A 23,135-nucleotide genomic window follows, 5' to 3' on the forward strand; every position below is an offset into this window, starting at 1 on the left:
CCCCCATGTCCTCCCAGCTCTCTCAGTCTGTCCCCCGCCGCCGTCCCCTCCCCCGGGGATGCCCAGAGACGCGGGGCAGCCCCCCTCGGCCGCACGCCCCGCAGCGCTGGGGGGGCGTCGCGGGGCCCCCCGGGACACGCGTGCATGTGCGGGGCCGCAGGCAGGGCCGCCCGGGACGGAGCGGGGGCCGTCCCGGAGACCCCCTCTCTGTCCTGGGACTCCCGGGGGGGGGGGGGGGACACGGGGACCCCCGCCCGGGGACAGCCACACGGCCCCCCACGCGTTGTGCCTGGAGGACCCCGCACTGCCCCCCCCCCCGGTGCCCCCTCCCCGGTCCCCGCTTCCCCCCTCGCAGCTGCATGCCTGCAGGGCCGGCTCTGCCCGCGGCTGCCGCCGCCGCCGCCCCGCGCCCCGCCGCTGTATCTCTGGCAAATAAAGACCCCGCTGAGGACAAACTGAGACAGCACCAGCGCCGCCTGCCCAGTCTCTCTGTGGGGCCGGGGGGCTGCCGCGCGTGCCGGCAGCACGGCGCTGAGCGAGGCGCGGCACCGCTGCCCGGGCAGCGAGGGCAGCGGGACCCCGTGGGCGCTTGCCGCCGGGCAGGATCCCGGGAGGGATCCCGGGTGCCACCGCGGGGCCCCGCCCACTCCCATAGGCCGCGCCCCTCGGCCACGCCCACAAGACCACGCCCACCAGACACAGCGCCACCCTTGGCCCCGGCGCGGGATCTCCTGAGGTCACTTCCGGGGCGGGCCGGAAGCGTTGCGCTCGCGGTCGCGTTTAAACCGCGCAAGGCCGCGCGGCTGCCGCGGCCCGGGTGTGACCCCCAGAGCTCCCCCGGTGACCCGCGCTGCCGGCCCGCCATGCCCATCCGCGCCCACTGCACCATCTGCTCCGACTTCTTCGACAACGAGCGGGACGTGGCGGCCGTGCCGTGCGGGCACACCTTCCACCAGGCCTGGTGAGCGCCGGGGCGGGCGGGGGCTCGGGCCGGGCCGTGGGGTGTCAGCCACGGGCACCTTTGTGGCCCCGCGCGAGGGCTCCGAGGAGTTCACGGAGCTGCCGCAGCAGTCCGGGCTGTGCCGATCACGCACGTGAACGGGCTGTCCCGGGACGTGGTGGAGGTGCCGTCCCTGGAGGTCTTTAAGGAAAGACTGGATGTGGCACTTGGCGTGGTGGTGATCGGCCATAGGTTGGACTCGATGATCTCAGATCTTTTCCGACCTAATTGGTTCTGTGCTTCTGTCGCTGTGCTGCCTGCAGGCTTCCTTCTCCGGAAGAGCCAGTGTCACAGGGTGTGTGGAGGGAGTGATGTGGGATTATGGTGAAGCTGCCCTGGTAATTCCATGCTTTTCTGGGACTGTGTTGTGAGTGTCTGTGTTGAAAGGAAATGGTTCTTAGGAAATAAACTTTGTGTGGGGAGAGGGTGGGCATTTGCTTTCCTGGCTAACGAGCTTGGAGAGGACCGCGGGTGTGATTGTCACTTCTCACTCAGCAGCGCTGCTCGGGCCTGCTCTCTGCCAGCAGCCAGCGGAGCAGGGAGAGCTTCCAAAGGTAACCTACCAGCTCCAAAGCTCTACCTGCTCCCAAAATACCCCTTTGCAGTGTGACGTGGTGGCTTGGTTGCAAAATGCATTAGTAGCTGTCCTGGGGAGCCCGGCAGGTTTGCGTTCACCATCCCGGAGCAGAGCCCCGCCCGCTGCCCCTCGCTCAGCAGAGCCGTGCTCAGTGGCACCCTTGGAGCTGACTGGGCTGGGATCTCGGCTGTCACATCCTGACAGAGCAGCTCCTGTGTGCATCCACTCGCTCCTGCGAAGCTGCGGCTGTTCAGTGCCTGTCTCCCAGAGAGATCTGAGCTCTGCAAAAGCTCTGCCCTGTTAAAGATAAGCTCACATGCTAAATTCAGCCAGGATTTGTCTTGGAGATGCGGGCGGAGCGTGCGTGTGGAACACGGAGCTCCTGCCGGCCACGGCACTGGACTGAAGGTTTGCCTCTCTGCTGGACAAGGAGTCACATCCTGCTGTCTCCTGGGGAGATGGGAGATGGCCCCTGGAGGCAGTGCTCCAGGGCTGTAAGGATTTACTGTGTGTTTTCCTTTTCTTTCTCAGCCTCTTCCAGTGGTTTGACACTGCACCGAGCCGGACATGCCCACAGTGCAGAAACCAGGTAAAGTCACCTCCTGTGCACACCTCTGGCACCAAGGAGCTATGGCCTGGGGTGATGCTGGAAAAAGGCTCATGGTAAAAAGCAGAGGGACTTTCTGTCACTTGGGACTCCCTAGAGGAGAGGAACTCAGCAGGCTGAGTGTGCCCTGCTGCTGTGTGCACTGCAGCTCCTTTCAAAAGGGGCTATGAGTTTTCACAGCTTTTACTTAGGCTGGGTAAGTATTGGCATGATGACAGGAGGGGCTGCAAGGGCTTAATGGGACACCTGACTGGTGTTTCTGGTATGCCCAGCCCATTGCTGTCAGGTGAACAGCCCATTCTTCTGCACGTGGGCCTTACAACTCCTCCTGGCTTAGCAGTGCTCGACCCACCCTTGAGAATGGCGATGGCCGCGGAGAGAAGGAAGGATGTGCTCTGCTTCTGAGATGGGAAGCTGAGCCTTGGGTTTCCATTGGCTTAACTGGGACCTGACTGTCTTTGAAGTCCCTTGTGTCACCAGCCTCCATGCCACCAATAGGTCTTGGCATGTAGTGGCTGCAGGAGATGTTTCCCTGCTCTCAGATGTAAATTTTTAGCCAGCTGCTGCTTGGGCTTATTCTGTGTTCGTGCTTCTTTCCTCCTCTCAAGGTCTTGGCCCTTGTTCCTTCCCTGACTTGTTGATTCCCTCTGTTCTTCTCTGCCTCTTACATCTCTGGGTTACCATGGAGTTATCGCGAAATAACATCTTATGTGGCAGTAACCATGCAATTAGCTGGTGTCATGACTGTATATAATACTTAAAACACAAAGCTGTAACTGCATGGGGGAGGTGTGGAGAGCTATCAAATTCAATTACAGCACCTTCTGCCTGCAGAAAGCAGCACGTACTTCTGTCTTAGGATTTGGCATCATGTTAGCTCAGCATCAGCTGCTTTGGGCTGAGCTGCCAGAGAACAGACTGCGCTCGATTCAGAAATGTCTGAATCTTTCTGCTGCGGCTCAGGAGCTTGGCTGGAGTCACACTCCCAGAAACTGAGTGGGGGGTCTGCTGCTGTGCTGTTGAGCCAAAGCAGAGCATCACCACTAATGGTGTCAAACACGTGATCTGATTTGCCTTTCATGGCCTTGTCACAAGACAGTACCTTCTCCCCCTCCATCTGTCTTCCATATCTGTTGTTTCCATATTTGTGCCCATCAAACTCTTCTGTCTCCTGTGTTTAGGTCAGCAAAAGACACATCATCAATAAGCTGTTTTTTGATGTTACCCTGGATGAGCAAGCAGCACCGGATGCTGAGACCCTGCAGGTAACTTGACGGGGGAGTTCTTTCCTCATGTGATGCTTCAGCTTCCTGGAAGGGTGGCCTGGCCTGCTGGTCCTCTGCCGGCAGGTGCTTCCCAAGCTGGAGTTTGCTGTGCTCATGTGTCTGACCTGAAGCATATCAGTCTCTGTGGTGATTTAGCATTCCCTCTGACCAAATCCCGTGTGGTGACCCAAGGAGCCTCCTCTACTTCCTGCTCTTCCTTCTGCTTCTCACTTTACCTGGAAACCTCCTGAAACAGCATCACATCAGACTGCTGGTCCTTCCTTGGGAATGAGGGTACAGAGCTGTTCCCAAGGGCAGGAGAAGGGAAATCCCAGATGCAGTGAATTGCTGCTGGTATCTGTGGTGCGGTTGTGTGTGAACCTCTCTGGAAAGAAGAGGCCATTGGAGGAGCCTTCTCCTCCTTCTCCCTTCTGTGCAGGAAGGTTGCTTGTGCAGATTGAAGGATGTGGGGCAAGGTGATGAGGTCATGATTCCCCAAGAGAGATTAGGAAAGGAACTGCCTGAAGCCACACCAGCAGCAGTGAACAACGGGGGAGGCTGGGTCCTGGTGGGATCCTGGATGGAGCTGGGATGCTGGGTGGTGTGCTCCAAGTGCCACCTTTGGGCGTGGAGAGTTGGGTGTGAGTAGGGATAAACACAGAGTGGCTGTTCCACGTTCTCCTTTGTGTAGTGTGGATGGAACAGGGCTCCTTCTGTCTTGGAATTATCTGTTCCAAAAAAAGGGTGGCCGGTTGACCTTGGTATAAGGGGATGCTTGTACCCTCTTGTGTTTAGAAGCAGCATGTGCAGCAATTACCATAATTAGCAGTTGCCATGACAATTCTATATGTACTTCGTATGTCTTTAAAATAAAGCCAGCCAGACTAGAATGTCAGTAGCACTGTCTTTCTCCAAGACCACCAGTAACAAAACTGAAGAGCAAAGTGCAGAGGGGTGGAGGAGCATCTCTGGGCACTGGGAGCCGCGTGCCCTCGCAGCAGACACACATTTCCTTTTGTACGGATTGAGATCCCTTCCCACGAGCGTAGTGAGATGACTGACTTGGAAATGGGTTGTCTGGAGAGAATTGCCCTAGAAAATATTCCTGTTCTCTCTCACCCCCTACCCCAAGATCCAGAATGGGTTCCCCCAGCCTTCTGCTCCAGGCAGGCTGTGCAGAACTGCTCCCTTGCTCAAGGGCAGGACTGTGAAGCTGCTCCTGCACAACAAGCTTAATGGTAACTCCTCCTGCTCCTATAAATCTTGTGTGTATGTGTCAGAGCAACATCTAGCCTCACTGTACAGCCTGCTTAATGAAGGCTCTGAGGTCACCAGCAGAAAGAACCAAATACTTTTCTGGGTAAATCAGCATCATTAGCATGTGCAGCTATTCACTGCTGTGTGCACTGTGCTGGTTGCTGCTGCAACTAGTTTCATGTGGTGTGCTGCCTTATTTTTGGAGGACATGGAGTACCTTAAGAACACAGATTCCTTGTTCACAATGGGTGAGGGATTAATGTCCACCTAGATGTGAGGTCTGTCTGTGATGGAGTGTCTGATTCTGGCCAGGCAGCAGTTCAAAGCAAACACATGGTGGGCCAAGCCTGGGTCTTCAGTGGATGAGATAAGAACTTCTGGCATCCTCAGCCAGAAGCAGCTTCACCTGAGGAAGAAAAAAAAAAAAGATCCAAGGTTTGTGATGAACCACTGCTTGGCCCTCCAAGAGCCTGGGCATAAAGTGGTGTTCATCTCTGTAATCAACAGGAGTTGTATCTGTGCAGCCCACAGCTGTCTTGGAATGAGCATTTGGCCTCCTGCCATGAAAAGGATGTGCTAGAAAGCAGCGTGTAGCTGTGGTCTGCTTGTCATCTTGGGGTGACAAGCTTGGGATTCTCTTTGGAGAGCCAGTCTTTGGCACCCAGTGAAGTGGCTGGAAGAGCTCCCTCATGATCTGAAACCCCTTCCTGCTGTTGCAAAATTAGCCAAATTGTCTTTTGAACAGTAATTGTCTTTATTACTGTTTGTCATTCTTGCTGTTACTCAGAAATGTTTACAGTCAAAGGAGTGCTGGGGTTGTTTTGCTTTCCAGCCCCAGGCTAAAACTTAGAAACAGTAGAAACACCAGGGGCAACTAAACAATAGAAACGCCAGGGGGAACCTGGATCCCTGGAGCAGCTGCAGATCACAAGCTAAGTGTCCAAGCATTTCTTTCAGTACTGAACCTGGGTTTAGCCTATACTGAATTTAAAGATGGTCCTTGTGAGCAGAACAGTTTCCATGTGGCTGTTCCCAGAGCAGGAAAAGGGTGAGTTTTGGAGTGTAACACCTCAGCGAGTCTGTCAAGAGCTACTTGTGATCTGGGGAGTTCAGAGCTCTTCCAAATGAGATTTCAGCTTGGTGAAGAGGAGATGGGGGGAGGATTCCTGCCTGTAAACCTGCTGAGAAAGGTAGAAGCCTCGGAGGACAGCTGTCTGTTTGTGGTCAGGATATATTCGTTTGATCTTAGAAAAATATGGTCTTGTAACTCAGTCTGACAGAGAGGAGAGCTCTCAGAGGAGAGAAAATTTGGAGCAGTTTTTAGGAGCTGTGGTGGAGGGTGAGGGATTTCAGATTAAGTTGATGAATGAGGTAATGTTACATAGCTGCCTGAAGTAGCCCAGGGTTTCTTTGCTATCATGATAATTAGCACATCTTGTGAGCCCGCTAATCGTTCCTGAATAGGACTCTGAGGAAGCTACTTCAGAATAGTTCCTGCAGGAGAGTTAATTCCACGTTAGCCCTCCAGCAGTTGTGCCCCTTGGGGCAAATCCCAGTCAGCTTTGCTAGGCTTTGCATTTAGTCCCTTCTGCTTTCCAAGCTCTACATACCACATTCTCTTTCCTGCCTTTATTGTCACTAGCAGAGCCCTAGCTCCAGTCCCTTCAGAGCCGTGGTCACTGCTGGTGCTATTCTCGGCTCAGATTTGCATGTAGCATTCTGGGTTGCATAGATTTGTGTGCCTGTGTTGACATTTTATTGTGGTTTTATTCCACTGCAGTTCCTGCCTGACTTGTTATGTGCTTTCCTCTGCAGTTCTGTAACACAGCTTTTAAAGTCATCTTCTATTGACTCTTTTCTGCATATATTTATCTCTCTGGTTTTTCATTTAAATATATATATAGATATAAATAGTCTCTCTTTTTAACCTCTCTACATTTCCTTTGGCTATTCGCCAGTGTTAAATTATATCACTTCATTTTCTCTAATTTAAACTACAGGGCATCTGCTGCCTCTTTCTGATCCTTGATGAAGGCGTTAGAAATAGTTGATATTCCTCAGACCCTCGTGGTACCCGGGGGATTTTGTGCACGCTCACTTGGTGTGTTATGGATTGGTTTCTCAGTGATCTGTTTCCAGCCATTCGATTGAGCTGTTAGCTCATATCAGCATCCTGAACTGCAATGACTTCAGTGTCTGTCAGCGTGTTTGAATGCATGCTTGGTTACCTTTTCAGGTGTTTGACTGTGCTCTCCTGTCTCCCACCTCCATCTCATTAAAGTTCACTTCAGTTTAAAGATCTCTCAGTAATCCAGTTAGTCTGGCAACATCCCTCCCTTATTGCCTTGTTTAGGTAAAACATTATAAAAATTGTTCTTGCCTGACTTCCTGTGTTTCCCTGAGAGCCTTCCAAAATTATTCAGCTAAAACAGGATGACTGACAGTGTGAGAAACACAAGGTTGACAAGGCTAAGATGAAGCTGTGATCCTCTTTTCTCCCCCTGAAGAATGCCAGTTGGAGGTGCTCTTTCCGTTCCCTGTGATAATCCGGGCTTGTAACTCTGTGCTTGTTGTTTCCATGTTCCCTCCTTAGTACCTGCATGGTCCAAAAGTCCTGCTGAGAAATCTCTTGGGTCTTCTTAAGATTTGGTGAAAGCGTCTCTGCAGGGTGTTTCCTAATTGGGTTCTCTGTGTTTTGTTTCAGAATGAACTGGACAAGGTGAAGGCCCAGCTCTCCTTGAAAGGTGAGTTCCTGCTGCCTGCAGGGGATCAGCAGCCCAGAGTGAGCAGCTCCTGGGCTCTCCCTATGCCAGGTGGCTTGCCCAGGTCTGAGGAACCCTTGTGCAGAGACCACCTCTCTCTGAAGGTAAGGGCATGGTTCAGGCTGCAAACTGTTTTGCTAGAGCAACTTCTTCGGTGCTTTTTCTGAGGTGAGAACAGCTACAGTGATGCAAAGCTTATATGACAGAGCCTGAGTCCACAGCCTGGCCCAGCTCTGCTGTAACTCAGGAGTTCACTGCGAGTTTAGACAAGTAGATGCAATTTTTTTGCCCCCTTCCTAATCACAAGCTTACAGAATTGCAGCAAAGCTCTATTTGGAGCAGGCTTGAAAGCAAAAGCCTTGGTTTGCTTGCTGGGAAACTCACAGCTGCATGTGGCAAAGGCTCATTCCTTCCAGCAGATGAGAGGGTGAAAGTGGTGTCCAAAAGCAGCAGTGGGAAGGCTTTGGATTTGTTTGGCTGTTGCAGTGCCACATGTGTCGCGCGAAGAGCAGACGGAGTTCAGTGTGCACGCACTTCCATCTTCCCATCTTTAATTTTAGAGGATGTTTGAGGGAGGCAGGAAAAGCAAAAGCCCTGGAGACTTGTCGATGGGTTTTAAAGCATCGTCTGTAGGCAGCCTGTCATCAGAACATGAGTCATGAGCAGCAAAAGGAAAATGTCAGTCTAAGTGACAGAAATCCTAAAACATGCTAGCAGAAGGGGAAAAAATGTTTAAAGAATGCTGGGGGCTCACCCACGCCCCAAGAGTTGTCTTTCCTCTGCGTTCCCTGCATGCACGAGACAGACATGAATAGCCAGTAGATTGAGGATTCGGTCCTTAGCCTGAGAGTAGAATTGGATGGTCTGCGTCTCTATTCTGAGGCCTGTTCTCCTGCCAGCTTGGTTGAGTTTAGTGACTTGGTAGAGAGCCAGATCTTCTGGGGAAGGTGGCTGGGATTCTTGCTAGGATATTATCCAAGAAAAACTGCTTGAAGGCCTGCTAATCTTCTCGGCTTCTGGTGAGTAGAGGTTGGATTTGACATTCCCTGTCCCATTCTCTTTTCATATTGGAAATGCGAAGCTCCTTCCTACCTCCTGCCTCCTTTGCTGTGGGTACTCTGCTCTCTGCTGGTTCCTGTGTATAAGTTCTCCATGTGAAGCTGTGCCCTGCTCTGTGTGCTGCAGAGGAGCTGTGGAGCTGCCAGGCTCTGATCAGCCTGCAAATGGCTCGAGAGGTGCTGAGCTCTGAGCAGGCTCTGTGGGAGGCACTCTGAATGAGCTGAAAACTCATTCCTGCAGCACAGAGGGGTTTGATTCCTGCCATCTGCCTCTGGGCAGCTGGGAAAGGAGGAGGGGGAAGCCCTAACTCTTTCAGTGGGTGTGGAGTCCCTGCAAATGCAAGGGAGCGTCTCCAGGCACTGCCTCCGGTGGGAAAGGGTTATTCAGATCAATGGAGAAGCCACCCGTGTGCTTCTGCTGGAACACATTCTTCTCTTGTTCCCTGGTCCCACATGGCTCTTTTACTCCCTGATTGAACAGTGCAGCTTCACTGCAGACCATGTTTCTACAGGATGTGGAGGCAGAATTTAAAACTGGATGGCTTGCAAGGAGAACAAGCTTTTTGGAAAGGCACTCTTTGGCTCTCTACTATTGCCAGGCTGGAGCCACAAGCAATTTTAGCAAAGATTGAAGATGCTGAACTGAAGGTTTTACCCTGCCCTCAGCAGGGTTAGGTGGAGAGGTTCCTGCTTTTCCTCATTACCCAACTATCTTGAGCTTCTCAACGATGCTGGCTGTTCCCTGCTTGGTCTTGCAGCTTCTGATAGTGGTTGTTGCTTTCTGGGACAGCAGGATGCAAAAGTTTTGTGACCTGCAAAAAGTGAACACCTGGGGAATCTACTTAAGCTGTCAAGTGTCCTGTGGTGCCCCCAGTGTCACTACCTCCTGCCCTTTGATGTATGTGCTGTGGTTAGTGAGGGCACGTGCAGCAGCTTGGTGGACCCCTGCATACAGCTTCCCAATGGCCCCCAAAGGGGTTCCTGACACGTAAGATTCCATGTGGAGAGGATGGATACAAAGCTCTGTTCTCCAGCTCTGTGACAGCTTGGTGTAACTCGAGAGGAATTATTTCCTTGTGCAAGGCTGGCTTTGAGAAAACGCAAGAGTTAAGATACATCATCTTAATGCTAGCAGGGCTGGCGCTGGAAAGCTATTAAAGGGAATTTTTTATCTTTAGTAAAGAAGTCTTGAAGCCTGCTGGCACTGAGAGAAGCAATTGCTCAGTACAGACCCTGGTGCAGACGCCACTTAGAAAAATGGCTCTCTCCAGGAATGGCTGAATCCTGGCAGCCTGGAGCTGAGCTTGCAAGCAGTCTGTGTGCTGCTGTGCTGCAACTGGAGTTTGGGTTATCAGGCCATGACCTTTTCCTTTCTTCATTTCCAGAGAAAGAAAAGCGGGAATGCCAGGTTGTTGTGGATGGGCTGAGGGACACTCTGGATGTGCGCAATGCCACAATAGAGTCGCTCCAGAAGATGCTGGGAGAGACAGAGATGCTGTGCTCCTCTCTCAAGGTACCCTTCCTGTACCCATCAAGACTAACCATCATGCAGTCAGTGTTAGTTCTGTTGAAGAGTTCTGCAGATCCTGCTAATAAAGAGATTGTGCTGGTGAGATTTTGGGTCTGGTGCCTGGATTTTCATTTTGGTTTGATTAATCGAAGCAAGTGCCGTTGCTGGACTCGAGGTCCTGTTTGTGATCTGCCTGAGGTGATTCAGAGGCATAAAAAGCCTACAGGCCTGTGGTTTGTGTACAGGTGCTCAAGGTAGAGGTATCCCTGGTGAGGGAAAAATGCCAGCCCAGCCTGAGGAATGTGGCTGAGCCTTGCTAATGAAGTGGCAGTGCTGGTCATAAAGGTAGTAGCAGAAATCTAGTGTGGGAACTAGCCCAAACACCCCATTGCCGAAGCACTGGTTCCCTGAGGTAGAATGTTCTTCTGAAATGGGTTTAGGCCAAGTGGGATTCAAGGAAAATTAGTTTCTTACTATGATCGGGGGGAGAAATCAAACTGAAAAATATGGAGGGGGAGTTGGAGGCTTCAGCTGAGTGGGATCTGATCCAGCTAACTCTCCTGCCTCTGTTCTGTTGCCAGGGCTTTGCCTCAGTTAGGTTAGTAATGTGAAGTCCAGGGATCAAATATTCTTGTGCTTCAGTGTGCAGTGACTCAGTGTGTAGTCACGTACTATGCGTAAACAGCAAGAGGAAAAGGGTAAGAGCAGGAACAGCTTTGTTGGGATGTCTTGGAACAGCTTTGCCTCGATGCTGGGCTGGGCAGTCTGTGCTGTGTGAAGGTGATGTGCCTGTCTCAAGAAGGTGGGGTGCAGGCAGGTGGGGTTGTGAGCTGCAGGCTGGAAAGTGGGATAGGTGTCTACTGCACTTGCCATGCTGTCTGACCCAGTATCCTAAACTGCATCGTGTTTCTTGACCTGCAAGGCCAAGTGGCCGAGAGAGCTTGTAGACATGTCATGGTGCTGTCATGCTATGTGCCACCTGCAGCTGGGCTCTTCTGGGAGGAAGCATTCAGGAGATCTACCTGATACGGGGACAGAAAGAGTAAGGAATTAATGCCAGGCTGGCCTCGCTGTGAGCCAGCACAACTGTTTTTGCCCAACCATGGGGTTGTATCCGATCTGCTTGCATGTAAAGGCAGCCTGGATCTTGGCTATGCCATAGATGCTAGTGTGATCCTGAATAGGTCAGTTGCAGGATACTTCTGATGCCCCCTACTCCAGCAGAAGTAATTGTGACAATGGAATGCTGCTCAACTCAGCATCTCAGTACTGGGTTTTCCTGCCTTGACATCTCTGGAGGAGGCTCTGTGCTTATCTTCACTGTTGCAAAACCTTCTCTGTATGCTTAAGTCCCTTTAATGAAAGCTGGGCAGGGCAGAAGGATTAGGGACCTGGAGGTATCTTTTCTGTGGCCTATGGGGTTTCCCAGCTGAATGCCAAGCACTGCCTTAAACTGCATCATTAAAGATTAAAGCACTAAACTTCTGCAGTGAAAATACAGGCTTAACTCGCTGTGACGCAGGTTAAGGCTGCGAGTTGGGCTTGTCTTCTGCTGGCACTGCCAGTTTGCTGCAGTTTCAGGCTGGCTGAAGCTGGGGCGTCTGCCCTGACCAGGCACAAAACACTGCTGTGGGGATCTGAAGTGTTGAGAGTTCTGGTTAGGGAAAAGCCAAAGACAGGCTCCAGTTAAACAAGAGTGACACATGAGCCTGCAACATTGTCCCTCCTCAACTTCCCAGTGGTTTTGCAGCTGTTTGGTTTCTGTGGCAGGAAGTGGATAAAATCCTTGAACTTCTGTGTGGGAAGGAGCTTTACAAGGCAATGATCTTTTGCCAGGCCTTTCCCTGCATTTAGCACTGTGCTGAAACCAGAGCCTTTCAAAGTTGCTGTGCAAGGTGCCCAGGCACACAAACCTAGACAGCACAGATGCATCAGAATGGTGCTTATTCAGCTATCCCCATCCTCTGCCACACTGCAGATGTGTGCTTTTCCATCTCAGCTGAGGTTCTGTGTTACTGCTGGAGAGGCAATAGGCTGCAGTAGACTTGCAGCAGGTGAGAGAAGTGCCCAGGTGGTTTTCTGGTTTGGCTGAGGTCTCCCAGAAGAGACACACTCATTCCTATCTATGCTCTAAGCAGCTAATGGCAAGTAGAGTTGGGAGGCTGAAGCAATCAGCTGTGTACAGAGGGAAAGGCAATAGCAAGGTTTGCTTGCTGTGGACTCCTTTGCTTTTGAAAAACAAATTGTCACCACTGCATACAGGGTGCTGTGCAGCAGAGAGGGGCTCCAACATGGGTTCAGCTCCAGCCTTGCCTTGTGATTAGTACTGAGACCCTGCTGTGCTTGTGGGGAGCAGAGCTGGGGATACAGTGGGAGGGAGTCCACTCTCCGTAATCCCAGGCTGCTGAGGTGGTGATAGAATTTAGAGCCGATGTGTGCTCCCAGCTGCCCGCAGTGTGCATAAGCCGGGATGCTTCTCCAACAATCCCTGGAGCCTCACTAGCGGTCTGTGTGTGCTTGCTTCCCTGCAGAAGCAGATGAAGTTCCTGGAGCAGCAGCAGGAGGATAACAGAAGTTCAAAGGAGGAGGCCCGCCGGCTGCGAAACAAGCTGAGAACCATGGAGCGGTGAGATCCGGGGTGCTCCCTGGGCCTTGCAGGCTGGGCTGAACACCTTTGCCTTTTTGGGGATGGGAGAAGGGTCCTGCTGGGCCTGCTGCAACACTCACCTCCATGTGCTGGCTCATCTTACCTTGAACTTTGAAATGGCTGCTTTAGCTGCCTTTGCATGCCTCCTGCCCCTGATATGTTTGCAGACAGCTGCTCTCATTAAAGAGCAGCAAGGCGGGGTACTGGCCTCATCTCTAGTGCACTGAGCATGGCTATGTGCCATTTCTGTTATCAGAGGATGCTGGGGCAGAATGCCAGCCCAGGAACACAGTCAGCCACAGGGCTATAGGGACCAAGAGCTGGGCATCAGTTCCATGTGCAGTATGTGTGTGCAGCTGCCCCTTCTCTAGTCCAAGTAGTGCTGCTTTTCCCCAGTGAAAAGCCCTGCTTGAGGTGAGGCAGCTGTCTCTCTTCTCTAGAGGGGGAAGCAGGGCTCTTGTCTCTTTCCCAGGTCTGTTTGTGATTCATGAGCTGAGGGTATGTTTTTGTTTGTGTTTTTTTTTTGTGCAGGATCGAGCTGTTGCTTCAGAGCCAGCGCCCAGAAGTGGAGGAGATGATCAGAGACATGGGAGTCGGGCAGGCAGCAGTGGAGCAGCTTGCCATCTACTGTGTCTCCCTCAAAAAGTAGGTGCTGCAGGCTTGGCACAGCTGGCTGGTGGTGTTGTGGGAGTGCCCAGGGAGAACCCTCTGCTGAGCACCAACAGGCACATGGGCTCTGTGGGGCTCTCACCGCCTCTTAGGGCTTCCACTGGGCTTTGACTGACAGATCCTGGGAACCTAGTTTGGAGCCTGTCACACTGAACTGTTCCTCTTGTCACTGTAGTGACATGTGTGTCACCACGGGAACTGTCTCCAGAGTTGTCAGTGCACCTATGAAGTGATGATGATTATTCTCTCTGCTTTCTTCTCATGCCTGGGGGAAAGCAAGCGGGTGCAGAGCTCTGGGTTGTGCCCTCTGCAGCACTGCGCTGTGCAGCTGTGGCCTCTGGCAAAGCAATCCTCCACTGCTGCCCTCCCCTACCTGGTTATCCATCTGGTCCTGCTGGGGAAAAAACACAGCTTTTTTTGTGTCCATTCTGATGGCAGCTGAATAACTGCAGCTTTGGTACAAAGCTGTAATGAGGCAAGTGTCCCCGTGGTGTAATTGGGAATGAATGTGCATGGCCAGTAGTGTGAAGTCTCTGAAAAGTCACTTAAAGCAAAGTCCCCTGTTTGCTGTCAGCATGGAGGCTGTGCTCTGTTTTCTGTCTTTTTCACTGGCAACTAAAATGTCTCTGGCTCCGATTCCCATTTTGCTGGTGGAATCAGGCATGGTACCCCATGCAGGCTTTTCTCTCCCCATGGTGTAGTGGAATGTGTGACAGTGTTAGTACACTCACTCATCTTTGTTCCTTAAAGGGCATTGTGTCCTCCTGGGTTTTCTCTGGTGGCTATGCAGGTCCAGAGCTTCAATTTGAGGGTCTTGGCTTGTCTCTGAGAAGTTCTGGCTCAGCTGCCTTACAAACAGTGTGACTCTTTGGGTCTCTTTGTAGGGAATATGAGAATTTGAAGGAGGCTCGGAAGATCTCTGGTGAGATGACAGAGAAGCTGAAAAAGGAGCTGTTTTCTGTCAATAATAAGGTAAAGGGATAGTGTGACAGGGTGACATCTGGTCTGTAGATCCATAACTGAGGCCCAAGGCCTCTGTAGTGACCCCCTCCCACACTGATAGGTACAGGTGTGTGGAAGGGTCGGGCTGAGGTTTCTGGGTCAGGATGTGACGTGGTGAGCAAGCAGTTCATGGGCTCTTGTCAGGAGGGCAGTCTCTGGGGACAGTGCTGGGGCAGCATGTGCAGAGCCAGCCAGAGTTTGGCAGGGAGCCTTTGCTGGAAGGCAGCAGCACACAGGTGCTCCACTGCTCCCACTGGGTTCTAGAAGTAGCAATTCCCTCATCTGGCTACACTGCTGAGCACTCCGCTGCCAGCTCCTCCTGCTGCAGAGCTGGACCCCTAAGGAAATGGGAAGGGGTTTGGAGCCAGTATTAGTTGAGCAGGACTTAGTCCTGGCTTGGCACATCCAGTCACACCCAGCCTTGTGCCTTCAGCCAACTGAACTGAGCCAGGGCTCCCACATTATGCTGTGCTCAGGCAGGAGAGCTTCCCAAAGCACAGTAAGGACACACAGGTGGCCCTGCACAAAGCCTGCCTGGGCTGGTCCTGAGCTGGTGCAGAGCTTGGGGATGCTGACGTGCCTCTGCTGCTCCAGGCATGGCTGGGGTCTGTTAGCTCAGGTCAGGCAGGACTGTCTTTGTCTGTTCTGGTAGTGCATCCCTGTGAAAAGCATGTGTGTAGCCTCACTCCCCGCGGCACAGGTGTTCCCTGGGGCATCCCCATGTCTAAGCCAACAAAGTGAGAAGCTGTGGGTGGATTTGGCCTACTTCTGTTACTCAGCCATAGCTGCTGTCCCCTCAAATGGAGAAGGAGGTTTTCAGATTGCTGTTCTGTGCTCCCAGAGGACTTAACCCCTACACAAGGTTCTGCTGCTGGAATTGGGCTGCTCCTGGGTGAGTCAGACCCAAGCTGTGATGGCCAGTGTGGGTCAGGAGGATGCGAGTCAGTGCACAAGGGGCTCCAGGCGTGGCTGCCAGAGAGCTGACTGTACCCACAGTCCGTGAGCTGGCCCGGGCTCCCGGACCCGCCGAAGTGTCTGAAGTGGTAGCAGTCCACTTCCTGACCCCTGCTGCTGGCATGCTTCCCTGTTGAATCAGGCTTGTCCTTGTGCCAGCACTGCTGATGCACAGCCATCCTCCAGCCTGTGGTTTGTGATTCCTGTGCTCTGGTGTGTCCAAAGTCCTGCAGGAATTCAGAATGCAGCCACCAAGTGTTAGAGCAGGGAAAAACTGTTGGGGTGAGGCATAAATGCTGTGTAAATGCTGGGCAAGCAGCCCTGGACATCCCTCTGCAGGCAGTTTGTGGAATTGGGTAGGGATTGGGTTGTGCTGATACAGGAGTGGTTGGTCAGATTGACACGGGAAAATTGAGCCCTTAAACAGGGGAAGTAGCATTTGCTGCAGAGCACACTGCTCTCACAGGGCTCTGCAGTCCCCCTTACCCAGGTAAGTGTAACCCACACTTGTGTTCTGTAGCTGCAGAAAACTACTTCAGAGCTGGAGAAGACAAAGGAGGAGTTAAAAAGCACACAGAAAGATCTGAAGAATGCAGACAAGGAGATCTTGGTGAGAATATCTTTGTTCATGGCCAGCTGCCAGTTACTGCAGACTGGTCTGCAGCTGCAAAGCCAGGAGTTATTCTGGCTTTTGCTCAGTGACTAAATTTCCCAGCCTACCTCTGAGCTCCGCCTGTTGTTGATTTATGGAAAAGGGGCAAAGTATCTACTTCTAAATATTTCCTTATCTCACTGGCTGCTTTCCCTTTTCTCTCCAGAGTTTGAAGAAAAAGATAGACATCCTGCAGGATACTCTGAAGGTCCCATCTGTAACCAGGGAAACACTCAGTCGGCTAGTCTTGGAAAGGTTAGTGAGCTGCATGCTCAGACACAGTACAGGCATGTAGGTGACGGGTCCAAAGCCAGAGTTGACAGCGTAACTATCTGAGAAAGCAGAGATGTACTAGTCTGGCAGGTGTTGCAGAAGTATGGTGGTTTTGTTCCTTGTATCCTTTTTCTTGTGTCTGACGAGATGTTTGGTTTACGTGGAAAAAGTCTCAGAGGGTTTGGGTCAGGAGAGGGTTTTGAAAAAGTCTTTGTCACTGTGCCCTGCCTGGGAAACATCCCTAAAGCTGCTGTACTTGTTGCTTTAGAGTTGGCCATGTGATGAGCATGCAGTGGTGTATGGTGACCAAAGAGCTCAGCTAGGCAGAGGAATCTAGCCTGAGAAATGCCATCTGCTTTTATCCAGCCTTACTTGAGGAGCCTATGCCATTAGCCCAGTAGAGCAAGCTGGGTCGTGTCCATAGAGCAGGAGTGTGTCAGTGTGATTCCTGGGCTCTGGGTGCTGCTGTCACAGCACTCAGCATTTGTTGAGGAGCAGTAGTTTGGGACATTGAATTTAAACTCTGGGGTGCAAATTGTCCTTTCTTTGACGTGTAAGCAGAACGGGGCTCTGCTCCTGGTGCCACTGCTGTCTGAGCACTCAGTGTTGTGGGGTGCAGCTGTCCCCTGGGTGGCAGGCAGTGGCTCAGTGACTGATGCTTTTCTTGGCTTTGCAGCCCTGCTCCCCTGGAACTGCAGCATCCAAAGCTCCACCGCCCGGCCCACAGCGATGAGATCAACCTCGATGCTACGTACGATGTGGACACCCCTGAACACCAGCGCTGCACAGCTCCCTTTGGCCCTGCAAAAAGGCAGAAGCTGGATAAAAAGCCGTGAGTTTTCCCTCCTCTTTCTGCTTCTAAAGGAGATCAAAGTCTCACTGCTTTGGAAGTTTCTGTGTGAAATCAGATAGCTCTTCAGCTGCCTGATGGCGTGCTGCAAGCTTTGTCGTCATTTGCTTGGCCTTGTCTGTCCTTGCCAGCTCCATTTGAACAATAAATCTCTGCTGACTTGCTCCTTGGGCTCCTTACAGGCCTCCTGTGGTAAATCTGGCGAAGAAAGTTCTGAAGGAAACAGTGGAGGTAAAAGGAGTAATCTTGATTTTTCTGTGTCGCCTCTTTGATTCTGCTGTTAATAAGGTTGTAATAAAAATCTATTTTCTCCCTTGTGGCCATAGAGTGGCCCATCTATAGAACCAGTCTGTGCTTCAAAGTGTTTTCCTTGATGGTCTCTTGGAAACACTGTTGCTGCCTCAGGCCTCCGGGAACTGGCAGGAGAAGGGAGGGTGGGGACGCACGTGCTTGCTGATGATTCTGCCCCAGATGTGCTTCACAAACACCACTGGAGCTGACCACAAGGGCTGTGGGGTCAGCAGGGGTGGCTGTTAGCCCAGGCTTCCAGGGGGGCAGTGCCCTGCCTCCTGGGCACTGTTCCACATAGGCCCCAGTGGGAGGTTGGAAGCTGCTAGTTTTCAACCTGACATGGTATGGCAGTAACCATTACCTTAAATAGCTGTCTGTCTTATTAGTGCTGCCTGTATATGGATTCCATTCAGCAGATTGTGCTGGTTAAAGGGCTTTTCTTGTTATTTTGTGGGACAGAACGGGGCAGATGATCTGGAGGATGATGCTCTTAAAGGATTCTTGCCAGCATTCATCAGGAACTCTTTTCTCTCCAAGAAGCCATCTTCGGGTGGTTTGCTGGGTTCCCACAGGAACATGGGCTCTGTAAGTATGACTGTCCAGTTGGTGAGTGTGCCCAGGGCTGGCACTGCCACCTCTGTCCTGAACTGACCCTGAAAAGAGGAAGTGAATGAGGCTTTTACCTTCCCACATACAGTGTGTGGAAAATAAATCTTGGAGCACAACCTGGCTACTTCCCAGTCCTGCAGAGCTCCAGGGATGACAGATGCTCATTCCTTTCCTGGCAGCAGACTAAGTGGTTCTCAATGTCCTATTCCTCCACCTCCTTGGAGCTTAGGGTATTCTCCTTGTATTCCTCAATCCCAGTGACAAAATCCTAAGCCTTGCTTGGTTTATCTGAAAAAGTGCCCAATATTCCCAAACTTTGTTAATACCCATGGGTCTGTCTTTTTCCAAAAGTGAGGGCTTAGCACAAGTACTGAGTGCTTCCAAGGGCCTTTAACCCCTCTCCAGAAGCTGTGGTCTGCAAGACTCCCCCTTCCCCATAACCAGCATGAAGAAAAGTAGCCAAGGCTGTGCTCCAGACTCCTTTGTTTCTCTCTCCTAGGTGAGGACGGGCTACGATGGCATGGGAGGCAGAACAAAGTTCATAGAGCCAGTATCCTTTCCTGCAGCTTGTGTGGCAGTACTGATGCTGTGGGCACCTCATTTCTGATCCTTCTCTTTGGTCTCAACAAAAAACAGACTTGGGATCTTCAAGGGATGATGTGATTTCTCTCTGAACAAATCTGAGCTCAGCAAAGGTGTCAAGGACCTGAACTTGCTGAGAGCACTTGTGGTTGGTTCAGAGGAGCACATCAGCTAGAAACCAGTGCAATTTTCAGGGACTGCCTGTGCCCTTGAGATTTTATAGCAGCAGTGTAGCACAGCCTCTTCTGGCTGTGTGCCTGCCAGCCCGTGCAGCCGGAGCTCTCGTTCTGTGGGATGCTGCTGCTCCACTGTGGTGAGGAGTGGCTGGGCTGAGCTCACCCTGCTGGGTGTGGAGCTGTTCCTGCCTTGGGATTGCTCTGCTGTGGGAGGCTGCAGGCTCTGGCTGCTCTGCTTTCACCTGCAGAGTGTCCTGGCTCGGGAGGTCTTGCAACTCAAATAGCTATGCTGTTAAAATGCTGGTATATGTGCAGGGGGATAGCATAGAATCATGAAATCATTAATGTTGGAAAAGTGCTCTAAGATCAGACCCCAACCATTAACCCAGCATTAGCAAGCCCACCACTAAACTGTGTCCCTAACCAAATTGTCTGCATGTTTTCTGAATGCTTCCAGGAACTTCCACCACTTCCCTGGGCAGCCTGTTGCAATGCTTGACCACCTCTTTAGTGAAGAGATGTTTCCTAACATCCAGTCAAAACCCCCTGTTTGGGAAATGTTCCCTGACATGTGGGACAGGTGTGTGTCCAAGCTCTGCTCCTGTGAGAAGGTAGCAAAGCCCGTCCTGTCCTGCAGGGAGTTTTTCCTTGGATGCAGATATATGGCTGGGTCCCAGGTCTATGGTTCAGGCTGGACTGCAGCAGATGTTGGATCACTTGTGTTCCCAGGGCACTGATCTGTGCTTTCCTTGACAGTTTTACCTCCAGACAAACCTGGCAGAAATCCGTCCATTATCAGTTAGGAGCAAGAAGAAGGTCTCCAGACCAGTGTCTGCAGCTCCTGCATTTTCTTCCAGCAGCAGCCAGGCCAGAATGGACACTTTCCTGCTGTGAGAGCCCCAGACTTCCTGGGAGAGACTTGGAGAAGAGGCTGCAGGGCAGAGCACACTTGCCCAGAGCCTGGCATGAGGCAATGTGCAGCCACCTCTGCCTGGGGTGCTGTTCACTAAGCACTGATGCTGCCCTGTGACTGAGATGAGCTGCCCTGTGGAGAATCCTGCCCTTGCAGCAAGCCTCTGGAGGCCAAGCCTCTGGCTAATGCCTGGACTGAGTTACCCTCATTTTACCATTCCTTCCTCCTTTTTTTCAAGCAGAATTGACAGGGTTTTCTTGCCTTCTGGCCTCCTCAGAGTTCTGCAGTTGCTGCTGCTTTGGGCTCCCTGGCACCAGGTGGAACTGCACTTCTTGGATGCAGCCACAAGCAGGAGGTGCAGGAAGGGTGTCTGGGATGTCAGTCTGGAGAGCAGCAGGGAAAATGGACCTGGACCAGCTCCATGCCTGGTGTAAATAGTTCCAGGAAAGTTTACTGGAGGAAGAAGCGTGTAGAGCACCTGTGTGGCTGTCGAGTGTCTGTATATTCATCATCCAATGAAACACCTTCCCTCAACCACAGGCCTGTTGGGGCTGGGGAGATCCACAGATGGGCTTGGGAGCTGTGTTGCCCTGCCTTTTTTTGGGTCATGAGGTCCAGATTTCAGGCTTGGCACTGAAACTACTGACTTGGAAGGAAAGTATTGGGGTGACCCCCTGCTCTACTTGGAAGCAGAGATAAGGGTGCTGGTGCGACCTTCGTGCTGGGCACATGTTGGTGTGGAACTTGTTTATTAATTCCTATGTTTTAATAAGAGTGTATTTTTGTTATTTTGTAACTTTTCTGACTTGCGATTGGAGGGTTTGGAATGGCCTGGAGAAGTGCTGAAGAATAGCTCCCTTCAGGAGAGGGGGAGGCTGGTGGGGTTGAACATGTCTGGGTTCTTCAGCTTGGAGCCGTGGAACAGGAGATCCACACCTGAAGCAGGGCTGCAAGGAACAGATGTGGTGAGGCACCTCATAAAGCACTCTCCTGTACAAATCTGACCTTTCCTATTTCCAGCTGCTTCAGGCCAAATCTATTACTGGACTGGCTAAAAACATGTTTTTAGGGAATAAAATATATTACTGTGCACACTTGTTAACACAATTGGCTTATGAGCATTTTCCAGCCTATTGCACCTCAGGGTGGAGGTCTGAGCTTGGGTGCTGAATGTAGGGTGATGGATGTGCTCAACCCTTCAGGTTCCTTTGGGTGCCAGCCCTTGGGGGACAGGTTCCTTGTGCAGGGAAGGGCAGTGGTGGGGTGAAGCCATGGGGACAGTGATGCCCATCCCCAGGGAGTGAACAAGGCAAAGCTCTGCAGAGCACGAGCTGTATCTCACCTGCATCACCTGAGGCTGACTGCAGAATTAAGTGGAATGGGGGGAGAGTTTAGAGGAGCCAGGAGAAGAGGGTTCAGAGGGCTGGGAAAAGCAAGCTAGGGGAGAAGGGAGGAGGGACTTAAGCAAAGTGAATTCTGCAGAGGACAAGCCTGGGAAAGGGTCTGCAGAAAGCCTGCTGTGTGCTGTCCTTGTCCCTTCCAGTTAGGTATCAAGTGTCTGTAAAATGTGAGGCTTGCTCTGCATCTCTCCAGTTCAGGAAGACCCTTTTAAGAAGGCAGCAGCAAAGGTTTGGGTGTGGGGCTGGTGGGGAACATGGGCTTCCATGCTGGGGTACTGGAGAGCAGGTGTGGTGTCTGCCCATAATGGGAGAACAGATCCCAGCTTGCAGTGGAGGGGTTGAGAAGGGTTTTTGGGGCTGTTTTGACCCCATGGCAAGTTTAAACTGAGGTTTGAGCATCTTGTCTGGGCACTACCTGCACCAGTGCTGTTGCTGGCAGCTGCTCCAACCTCTGCTGCATTCAAGGTGGATGTTTCGGGTTGCCTGTGTTTGAGGGACACATCACCTCAGGAAAAAATACAAACAAACCAAACTTTTTTTGTGTGTCTTGGCCACCTGCTAAGTGCTGGCCTCTTTCATCCACTCCTGCACTCTAACCTTCCATAGACTTGCTGCTGCTGGGTTGTTTCTGATGTGTTTTTGTTCTGGTTTATCGCACATCTGTTACCCTGCCCAGAACTGAAGCTGTTTTATTCTCTTACTCAGTCCTTTCATATCCTCCAGAGCTCTTTTGCTGCCGTGGTAGACCTTCTGCACCCCACACCTGCTCCTCAGGGGACAGCAGTGACCTCCAGCGCCAGCATCCCCTTCCCTGGGCTGGGGGCTACAGAAGGGGTGGGGAAGGCGCTGAGCTCCCTTGTTCCTGGGGCTTGTTGGAGCCGGTTGCTATTTCGGTGCGCTCCGAGGTGAGGCTGGACCCAGTTTCACGTTTATTTTAGGATTTAGCGCGTGTGAGTTGACTCACAGCCCATAAAAAGCAGCCGCCAGCACTGCCCGGGCTCGGCTCCGCCAGGGCTGGCGTGCCCAGGGACAACTTTTGGTCCCCGCTGGGGTCCCCCCGAGGGGGGGTCCGGGCCGTGGCAGCCGCAGGGTGGCAGCAGGGGACCGGCGGTGGCGGCGCGTCCCTCCGCCCACGGCGACCGGCACCGTTAATTAGCGCCCCTCATTAACGGCACGTGGCGGGAGGGAGCCCCGGCCGGGCACCGCTGCTCTCTGACGCCATGGCCAGCCTCTGACCTCACTCGGAGAGAGCGTGACCATTGGCTGGGTGCTGTGTGACCTCACGGAAAGGGCGGTGCTGCGTGGCTGACACTGGAGCCTAGGGCCAGTGTGTGAGCCCATTGGCTCGGCCCTGTGATGTCCTGGGAGAGCAATGGCGGTCGCTGGCTGGGTTCTGGGTGACCATGGGAAGGACAGGGTGGTTATTGGCCGAGGCCAATCGCCTCCTCAGCGAGCCTGTGACATCACAGGGAGGGATGTGCTCAGTGCCTGGCTGAGAGTCTGCCATGGTCTCATGAGGAGCAGGGTGCTCACTGGACAGTAGCAGGGCTGCCTGTGACCTTAGAGGGAGCACGACAAGCACTGACTGGCAGAGTGTGACATCACGCGGCAGTGCATGACCTCACAATGGCACAAGACACTCATTGGCTGGCAGGGTGTGATGTTCTTGGACAACCCATGACGTCAGGGGCGAGGGGGGTGCTTATTGGCTGATGTGGTGCGATGTCCAGGGGCAGCCCCTGACAACATGGAGGAGGCAGGTGCTCACTGGTTGTCAGGCTGTGACTTCCAGGAGCAGCACATGACTTCATGGAGGAGGGGCCACCTCATTGGTCAGTGGTGTGTGACATCCTGTAGCAGTCCGTGACCTCATGGGCGAGCGGGCGCTCATTGGCTGTTGCGTGTAACCTCATGCGGGTCTGCGCGCCCATTGGCCCCCGCCCGTGACGTCACGGCAGACGGGCCGCTCATTGACGGCCAGCGCGGGAGTGCCAGTGGCGCCGCCTGGCGGCCGCGAGCGCTGGCGCTGCGCGGCGCCGATTGGCCGGCGGGCGGGGCGGGGCGGGGCCGGGGGGCACGTG

At 52.7% G+C, this 23,135-nt stretch overlaps 1 protein-coding gene and 1 long non-coding RNA gene across 2 annotated transcripts; one reads left to right on the forward strand and one right to left on the reverse strand.

The window, feature by feature from the left end:
- Positions 1-5: 5 nt before the first annotated feature.
- On the forward strand, positions 6-20,741 carry TRAIP (TRAF interacting protein). The gene is made up of 15 exons (XM_053953859.1): positions 6-961; positions 2,109-2,166; positions 3,366-3,449; positions 7,411-7,450; positions 9,912-10,039; positions 12,568-12,662; positions 13,215-13,328; positions 14,237-14,324; positions 15,829-15,918; positions 16,127-16,215; positions 16,910-17,065; positions 17,266-17,314; positions 17,834-17,959; positions 18,483-18,533; positions 19,510-20,741. Exons 1-15 carry the CDS (start codon positions 6-8, stop codon positions 19,633-19,635), a joined length of 2,250 nt encoding a protein of 749 aa, XP_053809834.1. The 3' UTR covers positions 19,636-20,741.
- On the reverse strand, positions 20,525-22,595 carry LOC128794175 (uncharacterized). The gene is made up of 3 exons (XR_008433014.1): positions 21,652-22,595; positions 21,470-21,537; positions 20,525-20,601 (listed from the first exon to the last, which is right to left on the reverse strand). It is a non-coding gene; the product is annotated as an uncharacterized LOC128794175 (long non-coding RNA).
- Between the last annotated feature and the right edge of the window lie 540 nt (positions 22,596-23,135).

This window comes from Vidua chalybeata, chromosome 12 (assembly GCF_026979565.1).
Source record: "Vidua chalybeata isolate OUT-0048 chromosome 12, bVidCha1 merged haplotype, whole genome shotgun sequence".
NCBI classification, from domain to species: Eukaryota; Metazoa; Chordata; class Aves; order Passeriformes; family Viduidae; genus Vidua; species Vidua chalybeata.

Excerpts from the sequence above, each read along its gene's own strand:
- TRAIP (XM_053953859.1), top strand. The coding sequence starts at position 6 with ATGTCCTCCCAGCTCTCTCAGTCTGTCCCCCGCCGCCGTCCCCTCCCC. Across the intron at positions 15,919-16,126 it reads ATGCAGACAAGGAGATCTTG|AGTTTGAAGAAAAAGATAGA; the intron begins GTGAGAATATCT and ends TTTTCTCTCCAG. Across the intron at positions 17,066-17,265 it reads CAGAAGCTGGATAAAAAGCC|GCCTCCTGTGGTAAATCTGG; the intron begins GTGAGTTTTCCC and ends GGCTCCTTACAG.